At 42.7% G+C, this 20000-nt stretch overlaps 1 protein-coding gene across 4 annotated transcripts in view; it reads left to right on the top strand.

Annotated features, from left to right (window-relative positions):
- The window catches only part of LOC123510534, a 286238-nt gene that overhangs the window by 86427 nt on the left and 179811 nt on the right, over positions 1-20000 (top strand). For all 4 annotated transcript variants that reach the window (XM_045265786.1, XM_045265784.1, XM_045265787.1 and 1 more), the window contains exon 2: positions 13015-13920. In XM_045265786.1, the coding sequence (XP_045121721.1) occupies positions 13411-13920 (510 nt within the window). In that variant the 5' untranslated portion in view covers positions 13015-13410. The remainder of the gene's footprint in view (positions 1-13014; positions 13921-20000) is intronic.

Genomic DNA, 20000 nt, shown 5'->3' with positions numbered 1-20000 from the left:
CTCATCTTCCTTTTGCACTCTCTTCTCTTTCCTATATCTTTTCATTAGTCATTCTCTCTCTCTCTCTCTCTCTCTCTCTCTCTCTCTCTCTCTCTCTCTCTCTCTCTCTCTCTCTCTCTCTCTGGTTCAATTCATCCTTCTTTTCCTCTTATCTCTCTCTCTCTCATCCATCACGTCTTTTCTTCCTCCATTTCTCATGTTTGTGCTTTCCTGCTTCTCCTTCTATCTTCCCTTCATCAGCAAAAAAAACATTTCTTTCTTCCTTCCCTTTTATTTCTATCTTTTTCTTATCTACCCCTTCTTTCTTTCTTTCTGTTTTTTTCCAGCTCTTATTCAAACTTCTTCATCGTTTTTCTTTTTTCCTTCATGTAAACCTTCCTTTTCTTCCTTCGTTATCTTCTTCTATTTCTATCTTCTCGTTATCTACCTTTTTTTTTCTTTCTCTTTTTTTGACTCATTTCTTCTTTATTCAAGCTTTTTTTCGTTTTTCCCTTTTCCTTCATGCAATTCTTTCTTTTCTTTCTTCTCTCCATCTATCTTCTCTTGTCTTGTCTTCTCTTGTACTTTCTCATTCAAAACCTTTCTTTCATTCTCTTCTGCATTTATTATTTCTTCATCTATTTCTTCGCTCCCTTCTGTATCTCTGTTAATTTTCGTTATCTACCCGTCTCTCTTTCTTTCCTCCTCTTTATTCATACTTCCTTTGTTTTTTTTCCTTTATTCTTGCTGCAAACCTTTATTTTCGTTCTCCTTTCCATCTATCCTTTCTTCTCTCGTTCTCGTCTGCCTCTCCTTTCTTTATCCAGAGCTTTCTTTCATTCTCCTCTGCATCTGTCATTTCTTCATCCATTATTCTTCGCTCCCTTCTGTATCTCTGTATTTTCTCCTCCCAGATTTTCTTTCGTCCATTCGTTCTCTTGTTCTGTCTGTCAAAGATTTTATTTACTGTCAATTTGAGCTGGTTCCCGCGTTTCACCACCAGAATCAGACCCACCTCGATAACGCGATCATCTGCGATTACCATGGAGAGAGAGAGAGAGAGAGAGAGAGAGAGAGAGAGAGAGTTGTAATGCATGTGATGTTTTAAATAACTGCATCACAATATACCTTGCTCATTTTCCTCTTTCTCTCTCTCTCTCTCTCTCTCTCTCTCTCTCTCTCTCTCTCTCTCTCTCTCTCTCTCTCTCTCTCTGTGTGTGTGTGTGTGTGTGTGTGTGTGTGTGTGTGTGTGTGTGTGTGTGTGTGTGTGTGTGTGTGTGTGTGTGTTTCCAGGTCACCGTCACCAGCATCACGCACACGCACACACGCACACATTCAGCCTCAATAAGGTGCGACGAGAAGGAGGGAAGAAAATAGAAGGAAAGAAAGCCTTGCAACAATACTCCATGATTTAAAGAACAAGAAAAATCGCAACAACAGAAACATTACTCTCCTTCTCCTCTTCCTCTTCCTACTTCGTCGTCCACCCTCCTCCTCCTCCTCCTCCTCCTCCTCCTCCTCCTCCTCCTCCTCTTTTTTTTTTTTCACTAAAGTCGCAGTAGTTATAATACAAGTGTTTATTAAAGCAATCCATTACAACAACAACAACAACAACAACAACAACAACAACAACAACAACAACCACAGCAACAACAACAAACAGACAAACAAATAAAGACAACAAAAAGGAAGAAGACGAGAATGACGATATAAATGATGATGATGATGATAATGATGATGATGATGTGGTAATGATATTGATGGTGATGGTGATAATAGCAAAGATAATAATAGAAATACTAATAACAGTGATAATAATAACAACAACAACAACAACAACAACAAAACAATCACTGAAGCAACAACCACCACCACCACCACCACCACCACCACCACAACAACAACAACAACAACAACAACAACAACAATAACTGCAGCCACAAAAGCTTAAACTACCACCACCACAACCACAAGAACAACAACAACAACAACAAACCACACAACCTACCTACATTAAAATAAGACTAATATATACATGGCAGATTTTCCAGACGGACACAATAGCGGTGGGGTTCCTGAAGCAATAATATTCAGTGGAGTGTTGTTGGTTCCTGCGATCAGCGAGACAGGTGAGATGGCCCCGTACTCACCTGGGGAGAGAACCGAGGCGCCTCTCTACCTGCTCTCGACAGGTGAACGTTTCGGGACGAGCCAAAGAGAGAGAGAGAGAGAGAGAGAGAGAGAGAGAGAGAGAGAGAGAGAGAGAGAGAGAGAGAGAGAGAGAGAGAGAGAGAGAGAGAGAGAGAGATAAATACACAGATAGACACACAGACAAACATACATACAGACAGATAGCCATATAGACAAACAGACAGCCATACAGACAGACAAACAGACAGACAGACAGACAGACAGACAGACAGATAGAAAGGTAGTTAAATAAATAGACAAATAGACAGACAGACACAAAAAGATATGTAACGACAGACAAACACTTTCTCTCTCTCTCTCTCTCTCTCTCTCTCTCTCTCTCTCTCTCTCTCTCTCTGACTCGCTGAATGCCGACTGCCTGACATCCTAAGTTATCAATAATGAGGCATAACGAAGTGCTAATTACCGCCAAGAAACCATTAGCCTTCACTCACGTAATGGTGGTTTAGTTCTGCATTATATTCCAGGTTTTATTCTTTCCCTCGCCCACACATTGGTTGCCAGGGGATGAGTGACGTGAATACCTGAAGTGATTATGCAAGTTGGATATTTTTAAGCTTTATATTATCTCTATCTCTCTCTCTCTCTCTCTCTCTCTCTCTCTCTCTCTCTCTAACACACACACACACACACACACACACACACACACACACACACACACACACACACACACACAGAGAGAGAGAGAGAGAGAGAGAGAGAGAGAGAGAGAGAGAGAGAGAGAGAGAGAGAGAGAGAGAGAGAGAGAGAGAGAGAGAGAGAGAGAGAGAGAAAGTGTGTTTATATCCCTTTGTGTCTATCTATCTATCTATCTATCTATCTATCTATCTATCTATCTATCTATCTTTTTATCTTTCTATTTGTTTATCCACATATCTTTCATTATTTATTTATTCATTTATTAATTCATTCATTTATTCATTGAGAGAGAGAGAGAGAGAGAGAGAGAGAGAGAGAGAGAGAGAGAGAGAGAGAGAGAGAGAGAGAGAGAGAGAGAGAGAGAGAGAGAGAGACTAGCTATTTTGGAAAACGTGGAGAGGAAAATAGGAGTAAGAAAAAACAAGAGGAGGCATTTTCCCTACCACGCCCTTGACACATCGTGAATGGTGATATTGAGGGAGAGTAAAAGGAAGGGAGAGGAAGGGAGAGGATGGGAGAGGATGGGAGAGAAGGGGAGAGCAAAGAGAAACAAAATATATAGTGATGCAACGCGACGGAATGGAAGAATTTTTAAAAGTCTAGTGTCGGTCGCGCGTGGAGGAGGAGGAGGAGGAGGAGGAGGAGGAGGAGGAGGAGGAGGAGGAGGAGGAGGAGGAGGAGGAGGAGGAGGTCATCGTAGGCCTAACGTGAACCTTCCGCTATAGAATGACAAGATGGGAAGAAGATTGAGGAAGAGTAGGTCAGGATGGAAAGTAAAGAAGGAAGGGAGGGAGGATGGGAAGGAAGGAAGGAAGGAAGGAAGGAAGGAAGGAAGGAAGGAAGGAAGGAAGGAAGGAAGGAAGGAAGGAAGGAAGGAAGGAAGGAAGGATCGGAAGGAAAGGACAAAAATAAATAAATAAATAAAAAGAAAGAAAGAAGGAACAGCGGTAACGAATGAAGGAAGGAAGAAAGGAAGAAATGAAAGCAAGAAAGGAAGGAAAGAGAGAAGTACATGGGAAGAAAGGTAACAGGAGGACAAGGGATCGAAGTGTAGGAGGGGGGAAGGAACAAGGAAGGATAAAGGTAAGAAGTGGAGGAAACAGGAAGGCAAGGAAAGGGACTCGGAGAGAAGAAAAAGAATTCTCAAGAAAGATGGAGGCAGGAGGAGTGAGGGATGAAGCTCGAGAGGGAGGGAAAACAAGGTAAGGCGGAGGAAATACCAGTGAAAGGAGAGGGGAGAGAAAAAAAAAGGATGAAAGGAGAGGAATGAAGGAACAGGAAGACAAGAGAGAGGAAGATAAGATAAAGAACGAAAAAGATAAGAAGAAAAGAAAAATAATAAGATGAGATAAGAAGGAAAGGTAAAATAAGATAAAGAAAAGTAAGAAGGAAAAAGGATAAAAGGAGAGAAATGAAGGAGCAGGAAGGGAAAGAAGGAAAACTCAAAAGGGGGAAGAAATAAAAGAATATGGAAAAGTGTTAAATGGAGAAAGGGGGAATAAAGGAAGAAATGGAGAAATATGTGATAAAATTGGAATGAGGGGATAAGAAGACAAGAAGAGGAAAAGGAGAAAAAGGAAAGTGGAGGAGAAAAACGAAAGGAAGGAGGGAAATAAGAAGAAAATGAGACAAAGAAAAAGAGGCAAGAAGAAGATGAATAAAATTAAGAGGAAGGGAAACAAAAGAAAAAGAAAAGAAACAAGAGAAAAAGGAGAAGACGAATAGAGATCAAAAGGGAAGAGAAAGAAACCAGAGAAGAGAAAGGAAAAAGGAGAAAAGATGAAAAGAAAATGATAGGAGGGAAAAAACCAAGATTAAAAAATAGAGAGAGACAGAGACAGGGAAAAACCACAGAAGAGAAGGGAAGAGAAGAAAAAGAGAAGAAAAATCGATAATACAAGAACAAAAAGACAAGAAGGACACGAATAAAAGATAGGAATAAGGAGAAGGAAACAGAAAAATAAGAAAAAGGGGGAAAATAAGTGAAGGAAGATAAAAAAAAAAAGTGAAGGAAAGCAAGTTATGTATAAAAATAAATAAGGAAAAGGGAAAGAAGGAAGGAAGGAAGGAAAGAAGATCAGGAAAGAAAGGAAGGAAGGAAGAAAACAAGATGAGAGAACGACGGAAGGAAGGAAGAAAGGAGGCAAAAAGGTGAAGGAAGGAAGGAAGGAAGAAAAGAGGCAACAAGATGATGGAAGGCATGAAGGAAGGAAGGAAGGAAGAAAGAAAGAAAGAAAGAAAGAAAGAAAGAAAGAAAGAAAGAAAGAAAGAAAGAAAGGAAGGAAGGAAGGAAGGAAGAAAGGAAGGAAGAAAGCAAGGAAGGAAGGAAGGAAGGAAGGAAGGAAGGAAGGAAGGAAGGAAGAAAGGAAGAAGATGATGGAAGGAAGGAAGGAAGGAAGGAAGGAAGGAAGGAAGGAAGGAAGAAAGCAAGGAAGGAAGGAAGGAAGGAGGCAAGGTGAAGGAAGGAAGGAAGGAAGGAAGGAAGGAAGGAAGGAAGGAAGGAAGGAAGGAAGGAAGGAAGGAAGGAAGGAAGGAAAAAAGGGAAATAAAGGGAGGTGTGACGGTGACAGTGTGACGCAAAGGGTCGAGGATTAGTCACAGAAAGCTCAATGTCTGGGGTGCGTTACCATGGCGACCTCTGGATAGTGATGGCTCTCTCTCTCTCTCTCTCTCTCTCTCTCTCTCTCTCTCTCTCTCTCTCTCTCTCTCTCTCTCGCTCTACGGTGGCCATGCGCCTCACCACTTTCATGAACGCAAAACTCCACCCATCACGTTTCCAGGAGTGTGTGTGTGTGTGTGTGTGTGTGTGTGTGTGTGTGTGTGTGTGTGTGTGTGTGTGTGTGTGTGTGTGTGTGTGTGTGTGTGTGTGTGTGTGTGTGTGTGTGTGTGTGTGTGTGTGTGTGCCTATGAAAAGACTAACACCTGAGCAGCATCTGGCGTTTCTCACCTTCCCTTCACAACGCTCTAACACCATATAAAAATAATCCTGTTTTCTTTTTTTTCTCTCTCTCTCTCTCTCTCTCTCTCTCTCTCTCTCTCTCTCTCTCTCTCTCTCTCTCTCTCTCATCCTTCCATCTTCTACTCTTACCTTGTCATCTTCCTTTCTCTTTCCCTTCATTCTTTTTTGCCTCTAATTTTTATTTTCCTTATTATTTTTTTCTTATTTCTTCTTCTATACGCATTTTTAATATTTGTTTTGAATATGCAATTGTTTTTTTTCTCTCTATTTTTCCTTTTATCAATTTTTATCCTACTTTTTCTTATTATTTCTATGGCTTCCTTCATCCCTTAATTTAGTTTCCACATCTTTCTTTCCTCGTCCATGATTTTTTTTTTTTTATTCTCTCTCTCTCTCTCTCTCTCTCTCTCTCTCTCTCTCTCTCTCTCTCTCTCTCTCTCTCACCCTCCCTTCCTACCCTCTCTCTCCACTCTTCCTCCCTCATTCCCCCCCTCCGTCCCACACCTTCCCTGCCTTTCAGCATAAAATACCGGCAGAGGCGCATTCTTAAAACACCTGAGTGAAACATTACCTGGGCTGAGGCTGGAAATTTGGCCACGGAAGAAAAATAAATGAAGTTTTATCACCGCACTCTGCCGTGGCGTCTTGGAGGAGAGCTGCTCTATCGAAATTTTGAGGAAAAGGGTCAAAGTTTTTTATTTTTTTTTTCTCAATCACTCTTGGGTAGCTCTTCCTCCTCCTGCTCCTCCTGCTCCTCCTCCTCTTACTTCTCTCCCCTCCTCTTACTCATCCTCATCTTTCCCCTCTTCATCTTTTCTCAGTTCCTCCTACTCTTGCATTCCTCCTCCTCCTCCTCCTCCTCCTCCTCCTCCTCCTCCTCCTCCTCCTCCTCCTCCTCCTCCTGCTCTTTCTCCTCCTCTCCTTTCTACTCCAGCTCCTTCTCCCGCTTTTACCATGCAAGGAATGTCAATAAAGTAAGAAAAACAAATATTGAAGCTATTTTAAGCTACACTTTTAATTATTTCACCTAAAAGGAGAGAGAGAGAGAGAGAGAGAGAGAGAGAGAGAGAGAGAGAGAGAGAGAGAGAGAGAGAGAGAGAGAGAGAGAGATTATTTTCCCAGCACAACACAGGAAGTAAATGGCCAAGTGAGAAGATTTAATGAGAGCAGATTCACCTTGTTTCATTATAATACATTTTTCACACACGCCCGCAAATTGGAAGCATGAAAGTCGCATATGCCACGTCCCTCCGAACCACGTAATAAAGTACCTTATTTTCCCCTTCACACGTGTAATTACCGGTGACTCATTACTGTATTACACCTGTTTAATTATCTGTCCCGTGATCCCGTGCTGATGACTTTAAACTCCTGGCTTCTGTTATAACCGACCCTAGTGTTGTTTCATTGGGTTTACTAAAAGGGTTATAAAGTTTGGGATTTTAGAATAACAGATTTTTTTTGTGTAGGGAAATTTGGCCAAAAGTAACAATAAGTATTAATCTCTTCAGTACTGGGACACATTTTTATCTCGAGATTTGTGTTCGATTAGACCATTTTATTGACATTAGGAAGGGTCTGTGGAGGTCAGAAGATTAATGGCGACAGTTTTTACTATCTTAATCTCCCACATGAGTTTCTGAACCTGTATAAAATCACCAAATGGTAAATAGAATGAATATGGAAACGCGTCATGGTGCTCAAGGGGTTCTCCTCAACAATTTGTCTGGAGAATCAAAAGTAAACTTGTTCTTTTTCACAATCATGTCACCAATACCAAAAGTGCGTTCGTTTAATTTGAAGTGCACACACACACACACACGACACACACACACACACACACACACACACACACACACACACACACACACACACACACACACACACACACACTAACTTACATACATCAATAGTTTCTCTGGTCAAGGACTCTTCTCTCCTCTTCCTCTTCCTCCTCCTCCTCTCCTTCTCCTTCTCCTCCTCCTCCTCCTCCTCCTCCTCCTCCTCCTCCTCCACCTCCTCCTCCACCTCCTCCTCCTTCACCTCATCCTCCGGTGCTGTCAGTCGGCTCCTTAGAAAGTCACCATCAATCACGTTCACCATCTGGAGCAAATGCCACGTTTCTCTGAGCTCATTTTCAGCTGATGGGCGAACACACTGATGGAGAGATGGAGGGAGTAAATTGTGTGAATCTACTCCCATCTTACCTCTCCCTTACGCAGAAGAGGTGCTGGAGGAGGAGGAGGAGGAGGAGGAGGAGGAGGAGGAGGAGGAGGAGGAGGAGGAGGAGGAGGAGGAGGAGGAGGAGGAGGAGGAGGAGGAGGAGAAGGCTAAGAAGATGTAAAGGATAAAAACTAAAAAAGTATTGAGTAAGGAGGCGGAGGAGGAGGAGGAAGAGGAGGGAGGACGAAAAGCAGGAGGAGGAGGAAAAGGAGGAGGAGATGGAGAAAAAGCAGGAGGAGAAGAAGGAGGAAAAGCAAAAGGAAGAGGAGAGAAGAAGAAGGAAGAGGAAGAGGAGAAGGAGGAGGAAAAACAGGAGGAGGAAGCTGAGAAGATATAAAGGATAGAAACTAACAAAAAAAAAGTGTATTAAGGAAGGAGGAAAGAGATAAAAGAAGAAGATTAAAAGATAAAAGGGTTATGCTGTATAGTCTTCATTAATGTATTTCCTTAATTTTTCCTTCTTATCTCCTTTTTTTTTTTGCTGTTTTTTTCCCTTCCTTTTGATCTCTAATTCTTCTTTCCTATTTCATGTTTTCCTTCTTTTTCTTTTCTTATGCATGTTTTTCTTCCTCTCATTCGTGGTTCCCTCTTTTTTTCTATTTCTATGGTTTCTTTCTTTATCCCTTAATCCAGTTTCCGCGTCTTTCTTTTTCTCCCTCATGTTTTTTCCCGTTCCTTCTTTCACGTGTTTTCTTCTTTCTTTCCCTTTTCCTTTCAACACTTATGAATTTCCTCCTTGTGTGCTTTTCTCATTTCTCTCCTTCATTTTCTCTCACCATAATCTATCTCTTCCATTTTTCTTCTTATTTCCTTCTCTTACTGTCATCCACTCTTTATTCTCCTTCATCCGTGTTTTTCCTTGTGTGCTATTCGCATTAAGCTTTCCCCTTCACTTTCTCTCAGTCCTAATTTCGTCTCTTTCATTTTTTCCTTTATTTTCTTATCTTATCTGTCTTCCTCTCTTTATTCTTCTTCATCCTTGTTTTTCCTTGTATGCTATTCCCATTTTTCTCCTTCAGTTTCTCTCTTAGTTCATATCTTCTATTTTTTTCCTCTATTTCCTTATCTTATCTGGCTTCCGCTTTTTATTCTTCTTCGTCCTTATTTATCTCTCTTGTTTCCTATCTTATGTCTTTTTTCGTCATTTACTATCTTCTTTCAGCTTTATTTATCTCTCTTAAACTTTTTTTTTTTTATATTGCGTTTCTTATTTATTTTTTATTCTTTATCTTCTCTCTCTCTCATATTTTCTTATCCCTCTTATCTACTTTTTTTCTATTTATTTGCTTTCTTTATCTTTATCCTTTACTTTATATCATCCTGTTATTCTCTCTCTCTCTTCTTTTTTTCTCGTCTATTTTCATTTTTTTTCTCTCGTTCTTATCCATCCTTCTCCTTTCTATATTTTTTTTCTCTTATCCTTTCTGTAACTAAATTTATCCTTCACATTTTTTCCATCTTTTTTCCTTCATTTTTTAGCTTATCTTTTCTTTCTATCTTCTACATTACTCACCTTTCTTTCTTTCTTGTCTATCTTCACCCTTTCCCTTCTCTCATCTTTATCAATCCTTCTTTCTATATTTTTTTTCTCCTTTGCTTTCTGTAACTAAATTTATCCTGCACTTTTATTTCATCATTTTTCCTTCTTTTTTTTAAGCTTCCTCCTTGCATTATTTACCTGGTCTTGATGCTCTTCTCCTCATCTCCCTCTTGCCTCTCTACCTTAATGAGGTTCCTCAGCCTCCAGGTAATTACAGGTGACCTTCAATATGCAGGTCTTCCTTTGAGCTCCCTCCTTGCTCCCTCGTGTGTTTCTGTTACACTATTTTGTTGAGTTATTTCTACGTTACTCCTACTCTCCGTAATGTTAATATTCTGATTTGTCTTTTATTCTCTCTCTCTCTCTCTCTCTCTCTCTCTCTCTCTCTCTCTCTCTCTCTCTCTCTCTCTCTCTCTCTCTCTCTCTCTCTCTTATCCCGCTCCTTCTTATCTCAAGAAATGGTCCAATGCAAATTCTGCTCCGTTCCAAACAGCGGAGAAAACTTGCGATCTGATTTTATTTTCCAATTTCACATCAAATAAGCAAGAATTAGCACTGAGCGAGGGGCGGGGAGGGGGAGGCCCTGAAATGCACTTCTGTCACACTCCCAGGAAAGAAAGGGAAGGGAAAAAAAAAAAGAGAAAGAAAAAGAAAAAGTAAGGTAACTAGAGATAATGAAACGACACTCCAAGAAAGGAAAAAATAAAGTAAGAAAAAGTGATACGATACGCCGAAAGAAAGAAAAATAAAGTAACTAGTAAGAAAATTGACACGACACTTCGAAAGAAAAAAAAATAAAGAAACTAGTAAAATAAATGACACGACACTCCGAAAAAAAACACCTAAAAAAGAAAATGAAACGAAACTCCGACTTTTGCAACACGGGAGGAAAAAGTCTAAAACGTTTCTATTTATTTTCTTTCCGGTTTCCTTTTTTCTCTCGTGACGAATAAATATAATTGCATAGGCGCGTCCTTTGCTGCTGGACGAGTTTAATGCGTGACTGTGCAGGCGCCGCTGTGTCGAGGAGGGTGAGAGGCGCGCGGGTAAGTGGTGCCGCTTCCCTGAAAAGGCTCACACAAGAGGCGGTAAAATATATAGTGGCGCTGCGCTTTTGGGGGATTTTAGGGATCCAGCGCAGCACATATTGAGGAGACGTGTGCTGTTCTTCCTCTGTTCTTTCCGCTGTTCCTTTCGCTGTTCCTTTCGCTGTTACTTTCGTTGTTCTTTTCGCTGTTCCTTCCGCTGTTCCTTCCTTCGCGTCTCTTGTGGGATTGCAGTAGATGGTGAGGTGAAAATACAAGAGATGAAAGCTCTCTCTCTCTCTCTCTCTCTCTCTCTCTCTCTCTCTCTCTCTCTCTCTCTCTCTCTCTCTCTCTCTACATGTCCCACGCGTATGAACTGATGTAAATTCTGACTTACATATGTGCATCTGAATAAAACACACACACACACACACACACACACACACACACACACACACACACACACACACACACACACACACACACACACACACACATACAAGCCGCAGAATAAGCGTTAAAAATGCAGTTTGTGCGGCGCAACACATGCACATGAAAGCTTACGTTCATGAAGACTACAAAGGAGCAGAGAACGCTTTTATAATCTCTCGCTCTCTCTCTCTCTCTCTCTCTCTCTCTCTCTCTCTCTCTCTCTCTCAAACACACACACACGAATAAAACGCAAACACACACACACACACACACACACACACACACACACACACACACACATAAAAAAATACACGAATCAATAACATGAACACGAACAACAGAAAAAAAATGGACAGGGAACATGAAAACCCGCAAAATCAAGCTGGGAACCGCGCCCCCCCAAAAAAAGTAATCTCTAGTCACAAAATATTAATAAAAGCCTCGTAACGGCAAATTAAGTAGACACTGAGCTGCATTAGAATAGAAGCCAGCAGTAGTTCGCATAATCAGGGCAGGTTAGGGAGGCGATACACTCTAAATACGCCAGCCATGATGAAAACTAAATTATAATAAAAGGATTTCCAGTTCAGACTTAATTAAATCGTTCAGTCTATTTGGGGTTCATCGGTTCCTGCCCCTCCCTCTGCCATCCTGACCCACCCGCTCACCCTGCCAACTACAGCGACTCCCCCACGCACCAACCCACCCAGCCACCCACCCACCCACTCACCAGCCACCCCGACAGATTCTTCTTTTCGTCTTTTCATGAACAGAGAGCAGCGGTGGACTGAATTTGCTGATAGTGAGTACAGAAAAGCGATTTTTTTATATATTCGTCTTTTCTTTGCTTGTGAATAAAAAAGCGACTATATAGACTTATTGGTAGTTATGAGAAGTATTGGTGCATTTCACATTAACCTCTTCAATACTGGAGCACATTTTTACCTTGAGATCAGTGTACGATTAGACCATTTTATTGCCATTATGGAGGTTAGAAGATTAAGTGGCCACAGTCTTCACTATTTTAATCCCACATATAAGTTTCTGAACCTGTAAATAGTCACCAGAATGAATATGGAAACGCGTCACGGTACTCAAAGGGTTAAGTTAAAACAGAACACAGGGACACTTTCCAGATTATACATTATACAGCAACGGTCGTATAATTCCTGGTCAGTGTTCTCTGTCACCTCTCTATCCCGTTACTCTCATCGTCATCATTTTCCCTTTTCTTGGATATATACCGCCACAAACTCCCAACATCCCTAAAGTTAAGAGTAGTTTGTCCCTAGCCCTCCTCTCTGTCCTAACTATTCTCCTTAACTTCACATGCTCCCCCCAGCCTTGTGATCTTCGTTAATCTGCTCCGATCCTCGTCATTTCGTTCCTAATCGCAGTTACGAGTACTTTGACCTCCCGCGGCCCCTCGCATCAAAGTGCTGATAGGGATTCGTAGCCAAAGTAGGCGGGGTAAATGCAGCAGGTTGATGTTAAAGGCTCCGTGGTCACAGCTAAAGGTCGCGGCGCTGTACTCCTCACCGCCACACTCCCGCGGTCCCGTCACGCACCGCCAAAGCTGTTGATTAAAGGAAATTGGCAGAGTTGGCCCACATTTCAGAGTAAAAGTTCGTGTGAGTGAACAAGGCCGACAAAGGGGTTTTATTTCGACAAGGATTAAAGGAATGCGTGTTTGTTGGTTTGTTTTCATAAATGTTTAGCCGTTCCAAGATAATAATTGTCCGCGTGAGGATGATTATGATGGGTAATTCCTGTGTGTTTGCCTTGACGTGTGAAAGGTTATTTTAAGTAGTTCTTATCCTCACCATAACAACATGTCGATAAAGCCCATACAAGTTTCTCTATAATTAAACACCTGTTTTTCACATAACTTTCACGAGCAATGTAACTTAAAGTCTTCTATTCTGAGTCCCAAACTTTCATGTGATTCCCTCCAAACACAGCCTGAGGAGGCATTAAAGGTGGTAATGTGTGTGTTCTCCTTGCAGGGCGGGGCGCCATCAAGGCATGCCGGGCCGCGCCGCACCAGCCTGACCCGCCGCACCCGCCACAGCCACCCCGCCGCCCCGCCAGCTGGTGAACGTCGGCGTGAAAGGACGCAGCTGTCGCTCACACACACACACACACACACACACACACACACACACACACACACACACACACATCTGCTTGCTTCCCCACCGCTACAAAGGAAACCCTCCCACAGTTGTGGCAAGACTGAACATTTCCGTGAAGTGCAGCATCTTGACAGCGGGGCGGCGTGCTGCATAATGTGATTCTCAACAGCAGGAGCGAGTGAAGCGGTGTGCGGCGCGGTCAAGACGCCCATGAGCCAAGTACCGCCGCCTGCCTCCCCTCCCACGCGCCTATAGTCGCCCTGCGTCATGGCGGCCAAGTTCCCCTACAGCGCCTCCCTCGTGGGCCGGGTGGTACTGGTCCTCCTAGTGGCCCCTGGGCTGAGGGTGGGCGCCGCTCTCGTGGACTGGCCTGAGGGCGCGGCACAGGGACAAATACGCCCGATCCCTCCCTTCTCTCCCTCCCTCGAGTTAGCGCGCTCCATGGGCTCCTCCCCTGTCACGCCCCAGGGTAGGGACACCCCTTCCCTGGATAACCCGCGGGCGGCCTCCACCAAGACGAGCACCACGCCAATGGATGACCCCCTGGAGGAGGCAGCGGCGGCCTCGGGAGATTCAGAGAACCAGGACGTGTACGAGCGCGGCGCCGTGTACGACAGGAATCAGGACCTGGTGGAGGAGCACGTGGACGAGGCGCCCCTCAGTGACCTGCCCTTGGGGGAGGAGGAGGAGCAGGAGGTGTGTCCCCCACGCCTCCCTCAGGACTACATCACCTGGCGGCGAAACAACAGGGTGGTCAGAGTCGCTCTTCCCCACCAGGTGAGTCAAACTTTGTATTTCCAGAGGGAACTTTGACGCTACAGGTGAGGGGAGGGACACGGAGGGGGGGAGCAACACCTGTACGAGCGGTGGCAGGTGACCAGGTGACCCGGCTAGTGTTCCATGATCTACCTCACCACGGCGCTGCACCAGACACGGAATTAAACCAGCAGTAAAGTTAATGTGTACCGCTGATGCCTCTCTGTTACTTGGTAATGAGAGCGAGATAGGAGCTGGTGGGATGGGAGGGGCACGAGACGGTAGACTTGAACAAAGGCACAGCACTCACCTAAAGACTCCCTTAGGGCAAAAATATCCTTCTACGAGAGTGGTCTTACTTTCCCTTCCCTTCCGCCGTCAGGAGCATGAATCCTGACCCATGACTGATTGATTTTGAGGCGTAGCAATAACCCTTTCCCGTCCCTACTGAGGCCATTCAGGAGCTGCTCCACTAACCCTCACCCTCATCAGCCGTCACTCGCCGTGAGTTCCCTTCATCGCCTTCTGAGCGCCACGAGAAGGTTGTTATTGTTGTTTTTTTCATTTATACCATGTGGGCTTTTCACGGGAATTTATGGGCTAAAGGGGATACTTTTTTAGGTACCTCCTATCTAAAAGCCCACCCGCTAGGAAACCGTTGCCCTGAGTGAGGAAGCCCAGCCTACACTCGGACCGTGGAGAGGATTCGAACCCGTGAGCTTGGAGACCCCTCGGACCCTAAAGCACGCATCGTTCCACTGTACCACGGCGGCTCCTATTTTCATGAGTTGCTTTCCACGATCAAGTCATATTTCCATATTTCCAAAGGCCATTAGACACCAGCGCTACCAATTATTCGGCCAATTATTCATGCAAATTGTCTCGAATTATTAGAACAGCGAGAGGAAGCTATTTGACACTGGCTATTTTCAGGGCACGTGTCAAAGTTGTTCTAAAAAAGTATGAAATTATTTTTATAAGTGCAGGAGCGCGCAGAGTGGAGTGGAGAGAGGAGCGGAAACCCGGGAAGAATGTGCCAGGAGGAGGAGGAGGAGGAGGAGGAGGAGGAGGAGGAGGAGGAGGAGGAGGAGGAGGAGGAGGAGGAGGAGGAGGAGGAGGAGGAGGAGGAGGAGGATAAGGGAAAAAGATGAGGTGCGGGAAGAAGGAAAGAGGAGGCGATAAGTTGAGGCAAAATGGCAGAGGGGAAGAAACGAAGGGAAAGGAGGAGGAGGAGGAGGAGGAGGAGGAGGAGGAGGAGGAGGAGGAGGAGGAGGAGGAGAAGGAAGATAAAAAAAAAAGTGAGGTATGGTGGAGGAGGAGATGAAGAAGGGGAGAGGAGGACGTTGGTATCCCGAGGCACTCACCATTTTTCTTTTTTTTTATAAATCCATTACTTCTAGAAATTGTAAAGCTAAAAAGAGAAATCCCGCCAAGAATGAATATCTCGCTAACTCAGCCGCTGCCTCTACGGAGTGTGTAGCGGCAGGGAGAGGGACAGAGAGGCGGCCCATTAGCAGGCAAGACAACGTTATGGCACTCCTTGACACCATACCCTTCCCATACCAACATGTGCTAAGAGGGCTCATAAGAATCACATTTTCGTTGGGGATCAATATATTCATCCCTTCCTTTTGGCTAACTCTATCGGACCTTTATGGGGACTGGCAAATAAGTGGGGGGTTTTTTGTTGCCCTTAACCAGCTGTCTCATCTTATATAAATAAAAAAAATACAATAACAGCAACAAATCAATACATTTATCGCTTTCTTTTGGCTAACTCTATCAGACTTTTATGGGGACTGGCAAATAAGTGGGGCTTTTTGTTGCCCTTGACCAGTTGTCTCCTCTTACATAAAAAAAAAAAAAAAAACAACAACAATAACAGCAAAACCCTGTAGAAAGATGTCCCGTGAATTAGGATACATACTTTCACGGGACACTGTAGAAAGATAACGAAATAAAAAAAAAAAATGGAAATTGGCCAAATCATCACTATCTTCATCCATTAATAGAACGAATATGATTGTTGGGCAACCTCCATTAATCCATTAGGGAATCCACCACAAAATCCAGGTAATTCTTTTGGTGTGTCTTTTTAAAACTAAAATTTCCAGCTACAGAAAGGGAATTAATTACATAGGCATTCTGGCGTTCTTTTGCCCTTTGATGTCTCGTATGTTTATGGATTAAAGGACTTTTATGTAACAGAAAACAAGTGGTGCGGGAAGTGCGCCGTGTGTTGCTACTGTCAAAGGGAGACCAGATGGAAAGCGGTATCTGGTAAAGCATTCACGTGTCCTCTCAGGTGTGCTGTGTGCCATTACTACCGCTGACCTTTTCATATCAGTAAGCGTGGTGGTTAGTGTCTTGTTTGTGCGGTGCTGCAGATGAGGGGAGCAACGTGATCACTGGTACTTGCGCAATCTCTCTCTCTCTCTCTCTCTCTCTCTCTCTCTCTCTCTCTCTCTCTCTCTCTCTCTCTCTCTCTCTCTCTCTCACACACACACATAAACTTTACACACACACATTACTACGTTGGACCATTTTTAATGACAGTAATAGCGGCGTTTACTGTGTTGTTCGTGTGTTTTAGCAGTCAAGACAGGCGAGACAAACAGTGGAGGTTGCTTGATATCAGCTAAGTATCATTATTACCAAAGAGCTTCTACACGCAGCAGTAAAAGTGGCGTCTATGTTGTTCATGTACTGATGCAGTCTAGTGCGACACGGTAAACCTGGCATTCATTACATTTCTCATTAACACTAGTATCTTCGCGTCGCTTTCATTAGCAGACAAATCACCATTTCTGTCTAAAATATCTTGTGTCTTCGTAGAGTATATCTGTATCTCCTCAGGTGCAGTATAGCAGTGTATGTATTATCACTCTTCATGACTCTTAAGGCTGTGAAAAGTAAGGCATTCTTGTTCATTTCTAAAGTGACAACATAGCGGCGTTTCATCTGTCCGGATTTTTCTTCATTTTTTTTCAGATGTACCGTGTTTCTTTGTCTACTTGATTGGCAGCAGCACTGTACGTGAGCCTTTCATAACACTGGTAACAATGCCTTTCATTTGCCACATGTGTGAGGTGCTACAGCGTACGTCAGGAGATACAAAACTTGATATTTCTTAAGAATATCTACCTTTTTTTCTTATTTCATCTTATTTATGTATATTTTTCATGTCATATAGTTGTTTTCCTTAATACATAATAATTTCCTTAATATATGAGATTGAAATGTCTTGTTTACCTGTATTGCTACGATAATGAGACGAGATTTACCCGTATTTCCCAGAAGCGCCATATATCATTACTATTCATAGGCCCAAGTGTGAACATTTTGCTAAGTACTGGTCAGCTTATTCTGCTATTAAGATTTAGCTGGACATTTAAGCTGTATTTTCAGAGACACTACGCAAAGCGGGTACACATTAAGGTTTAGCTGCGTTTTACAGGCGGTTTATGTATCATTACTCTAATCCTTTGTGTGAACCTTTACATAAAGCGCTGGAAAGCCTCTCATCCCGGTCACTGCGGAAATCAAAAGAGTAATGACTGACTGACTGGCTGCCGCGGCCGTCACGTGGAGTCGCCGGCAGGGTCACTGGCCTCGATTTCACCTGGTCTTTATTATCGAGGCTCCATTCACTCCGCTTCAAAAGTTTAGCTATCTTGCGGTGAATATGCTCTACATCAAGGGACGCTCACTCCGCGCTGCACCAGGATAAATTCTGCGCCGTGTCGTTACGCTGCTAAAAAAAACAACGCTCATAAACGTTGAAAAGCACACACCAGTTTTCCGGCATTTAAAAATACAGAGCGTCCGAACACTGAGCACTTAACGTTTTGTATTTTTTTGTCACATCTTTTGTCAATTTACATAAAAGCAAAAAAAAATGTAGAAAATAACGTTTTTCGTATTGTGAATAGGAAATACAGCAACGTTTTACCAAAGGAATGTTTTTTCTGCACGTATCATAAATCCATTTCCATTTTCGTATTGCGTAGAGGAATGCCATTTTTATTACTATGAGATTACACCCTTATCAGTTATTAGCATTACCTTATCTTCCTTATCGTATATGAAGACACCATTTCTACTACATAAATACAGTCTTACCTTCCTAAAACCACAACAACAAATTCAATGTAATATTCCTTTTTGCTACTATGAAAATACACCCCTATCAGTTATTAGCATTCCCTTACCTTCCTTATTGTACATCAGGACACCATTTCTACTACATAAATACAGTCTTACCTTCCTAAAACAACAATAAACTTAATGTAATATTCTGTTTTGTTGCTATGAAGATACACCCATTTCGGTTATCATCATTCCCTTTCTTTCCTTATCGTGTATCAAGACAGCCTTATCTTCTCACAACTACAACAAATTTAATGTAACCTGACTTTACTCACACAAGCTCCGTTCACCAGCGCCAGCATCACCATTAACAACACTGCAGCACAACACACGCCCTAGTCTCAGATACGCTTAACCTTTCACGCATGTGGATGTCATTTGTTCACATTTAAAGCAAAGTAAAAAAAAGTATACATATAGATGAATAAATAAAACTGCCTCCACTGACACAGAAAAGAATAGGAGTTTAAGTTGATTTTTAGACTACAAAAGCGAATATCTGAAAAGTTTTTAACGTTTACTGGAAAAGAATGATCAGTTGTAAAATAATAAGTAAATGAATAAATAGCTCAGATATCATAATGTATATAGCAACATCTAAAACAATGTAATATAAGCTAAAAGGATTGACAATATTTTTTTCAAGGGGACTTTTCATAGTTTAACAAAAAGTGTATATAAACACACACACACACACACACACACACACACACACACACACACACACACACACACACACACACACACACACACACGACAACCAACCATAATTCACCTTCCTTTTAAAAACAATCCTAATGAGCTCACAAGCATAGCACACTACAGCGCACACTCCTTAGCTCCATTCCTGAGGCGTCGTGTTCCCGTGTCTTCTAGCAAGGTGTACCATCCCAGGGGAGGCAGGCGAGAAGATAGCAGGAGGAGGAGGAGGAGGAGGAGGCGCAGCTACGAGTATCAAAGGTTACACAGGAGCGACATCAAAGCCCATCACTGCCATAAAGTGTACCGCCCAGAGAGGGAGAGGCAGTCTTGGGAGGAGAAATTTCTGAGACATCCCAGAGTGGCAGCGAAGGAGGTGCGAGGCGTCTCATACCAAGGACGAGAGGGGAAAAGGATGAGAGGAAAGAAGAAGGGGGAGGCATACACATCCAAAACAAGATATAAGTTAGAGGAGTTGTTTGCATCTCACGGCAGGGATAGTGAGGTCAAAATGCAACTAACAAAGGAGCAAAATACAGATTCACGGAAAAAGAGAAAAAAAGAGACGTAGATATTGAGAGTTTATTGCTAAGACGAGAAGGGAAAAACGTTCACAAGTAATACGTTAAAGCAATGAACGAGGGAAAAAACACAGAAGGGGAGAGAATAATGTAGCTATTGAATGTTTGAAGCTAGGAAGACAAAATACAAGGTCACATGAGGGAAACTAAAGATATTGATGTTGTTTGTGCTCCGGCAGAGATAATACGCAAAAAAAACGAAGGGAAAAATACAGAAGGGGAGAGGAAATGTAGCTATTAGATATCTGAAGCTAGAAAGCCAAATACAAGATCACATGAGGGAAACTAAAGGTATTCATATTGTTTGTGTACCGGCAGAGGCAATAGACCCAAAAAAAAAACAATGACTGAAGGAAAAAAAACAAAAAGAGAGACAAAGTGTAGCTATTGAGTGTCTGAAACTAGAAAGACAAAAATACAAGAGAAACTAAAGATATTGATGTCTGTGCACCGGCAGAGATAACAGCCAAAAAAAAAATACCAATGAGAGAAGGGGAAAAAATGCAGGTGAGAGAAAGTGTAGCCATTGAGTGTCTGTAAAGGTGGAAAGACAACACAAGATCACAAGAGGGAGAGTAAAGGTGTTGATTGAATCCACGCCAGAAGTGAGAAGGAACACACAACTACACCGAGAGGAAGAAAGAGCCATTGAGTGCATCTGTGACAGCGAGA

This window comes from Portunus trituberculatus, chromosome 29 (genome assembly GCF_017591435.1).
Source record: "Portunus trituberculatus isolate SZX2019 chromosome 29, ASM1759143v1, whole genome shotgun sequence".
Taxonomy (NCBI): Eukaryota; Metazoa; Arthropoda; class Malacostraca; order Decapoda; family Portunidae; genus Portunus; species Portunus trituberculatus.
The sequence above is the reverse complement of the archived record's forward strand: the minus strand, read 5'-3'. Positions and strand labels throughout refer to the sequence as shown.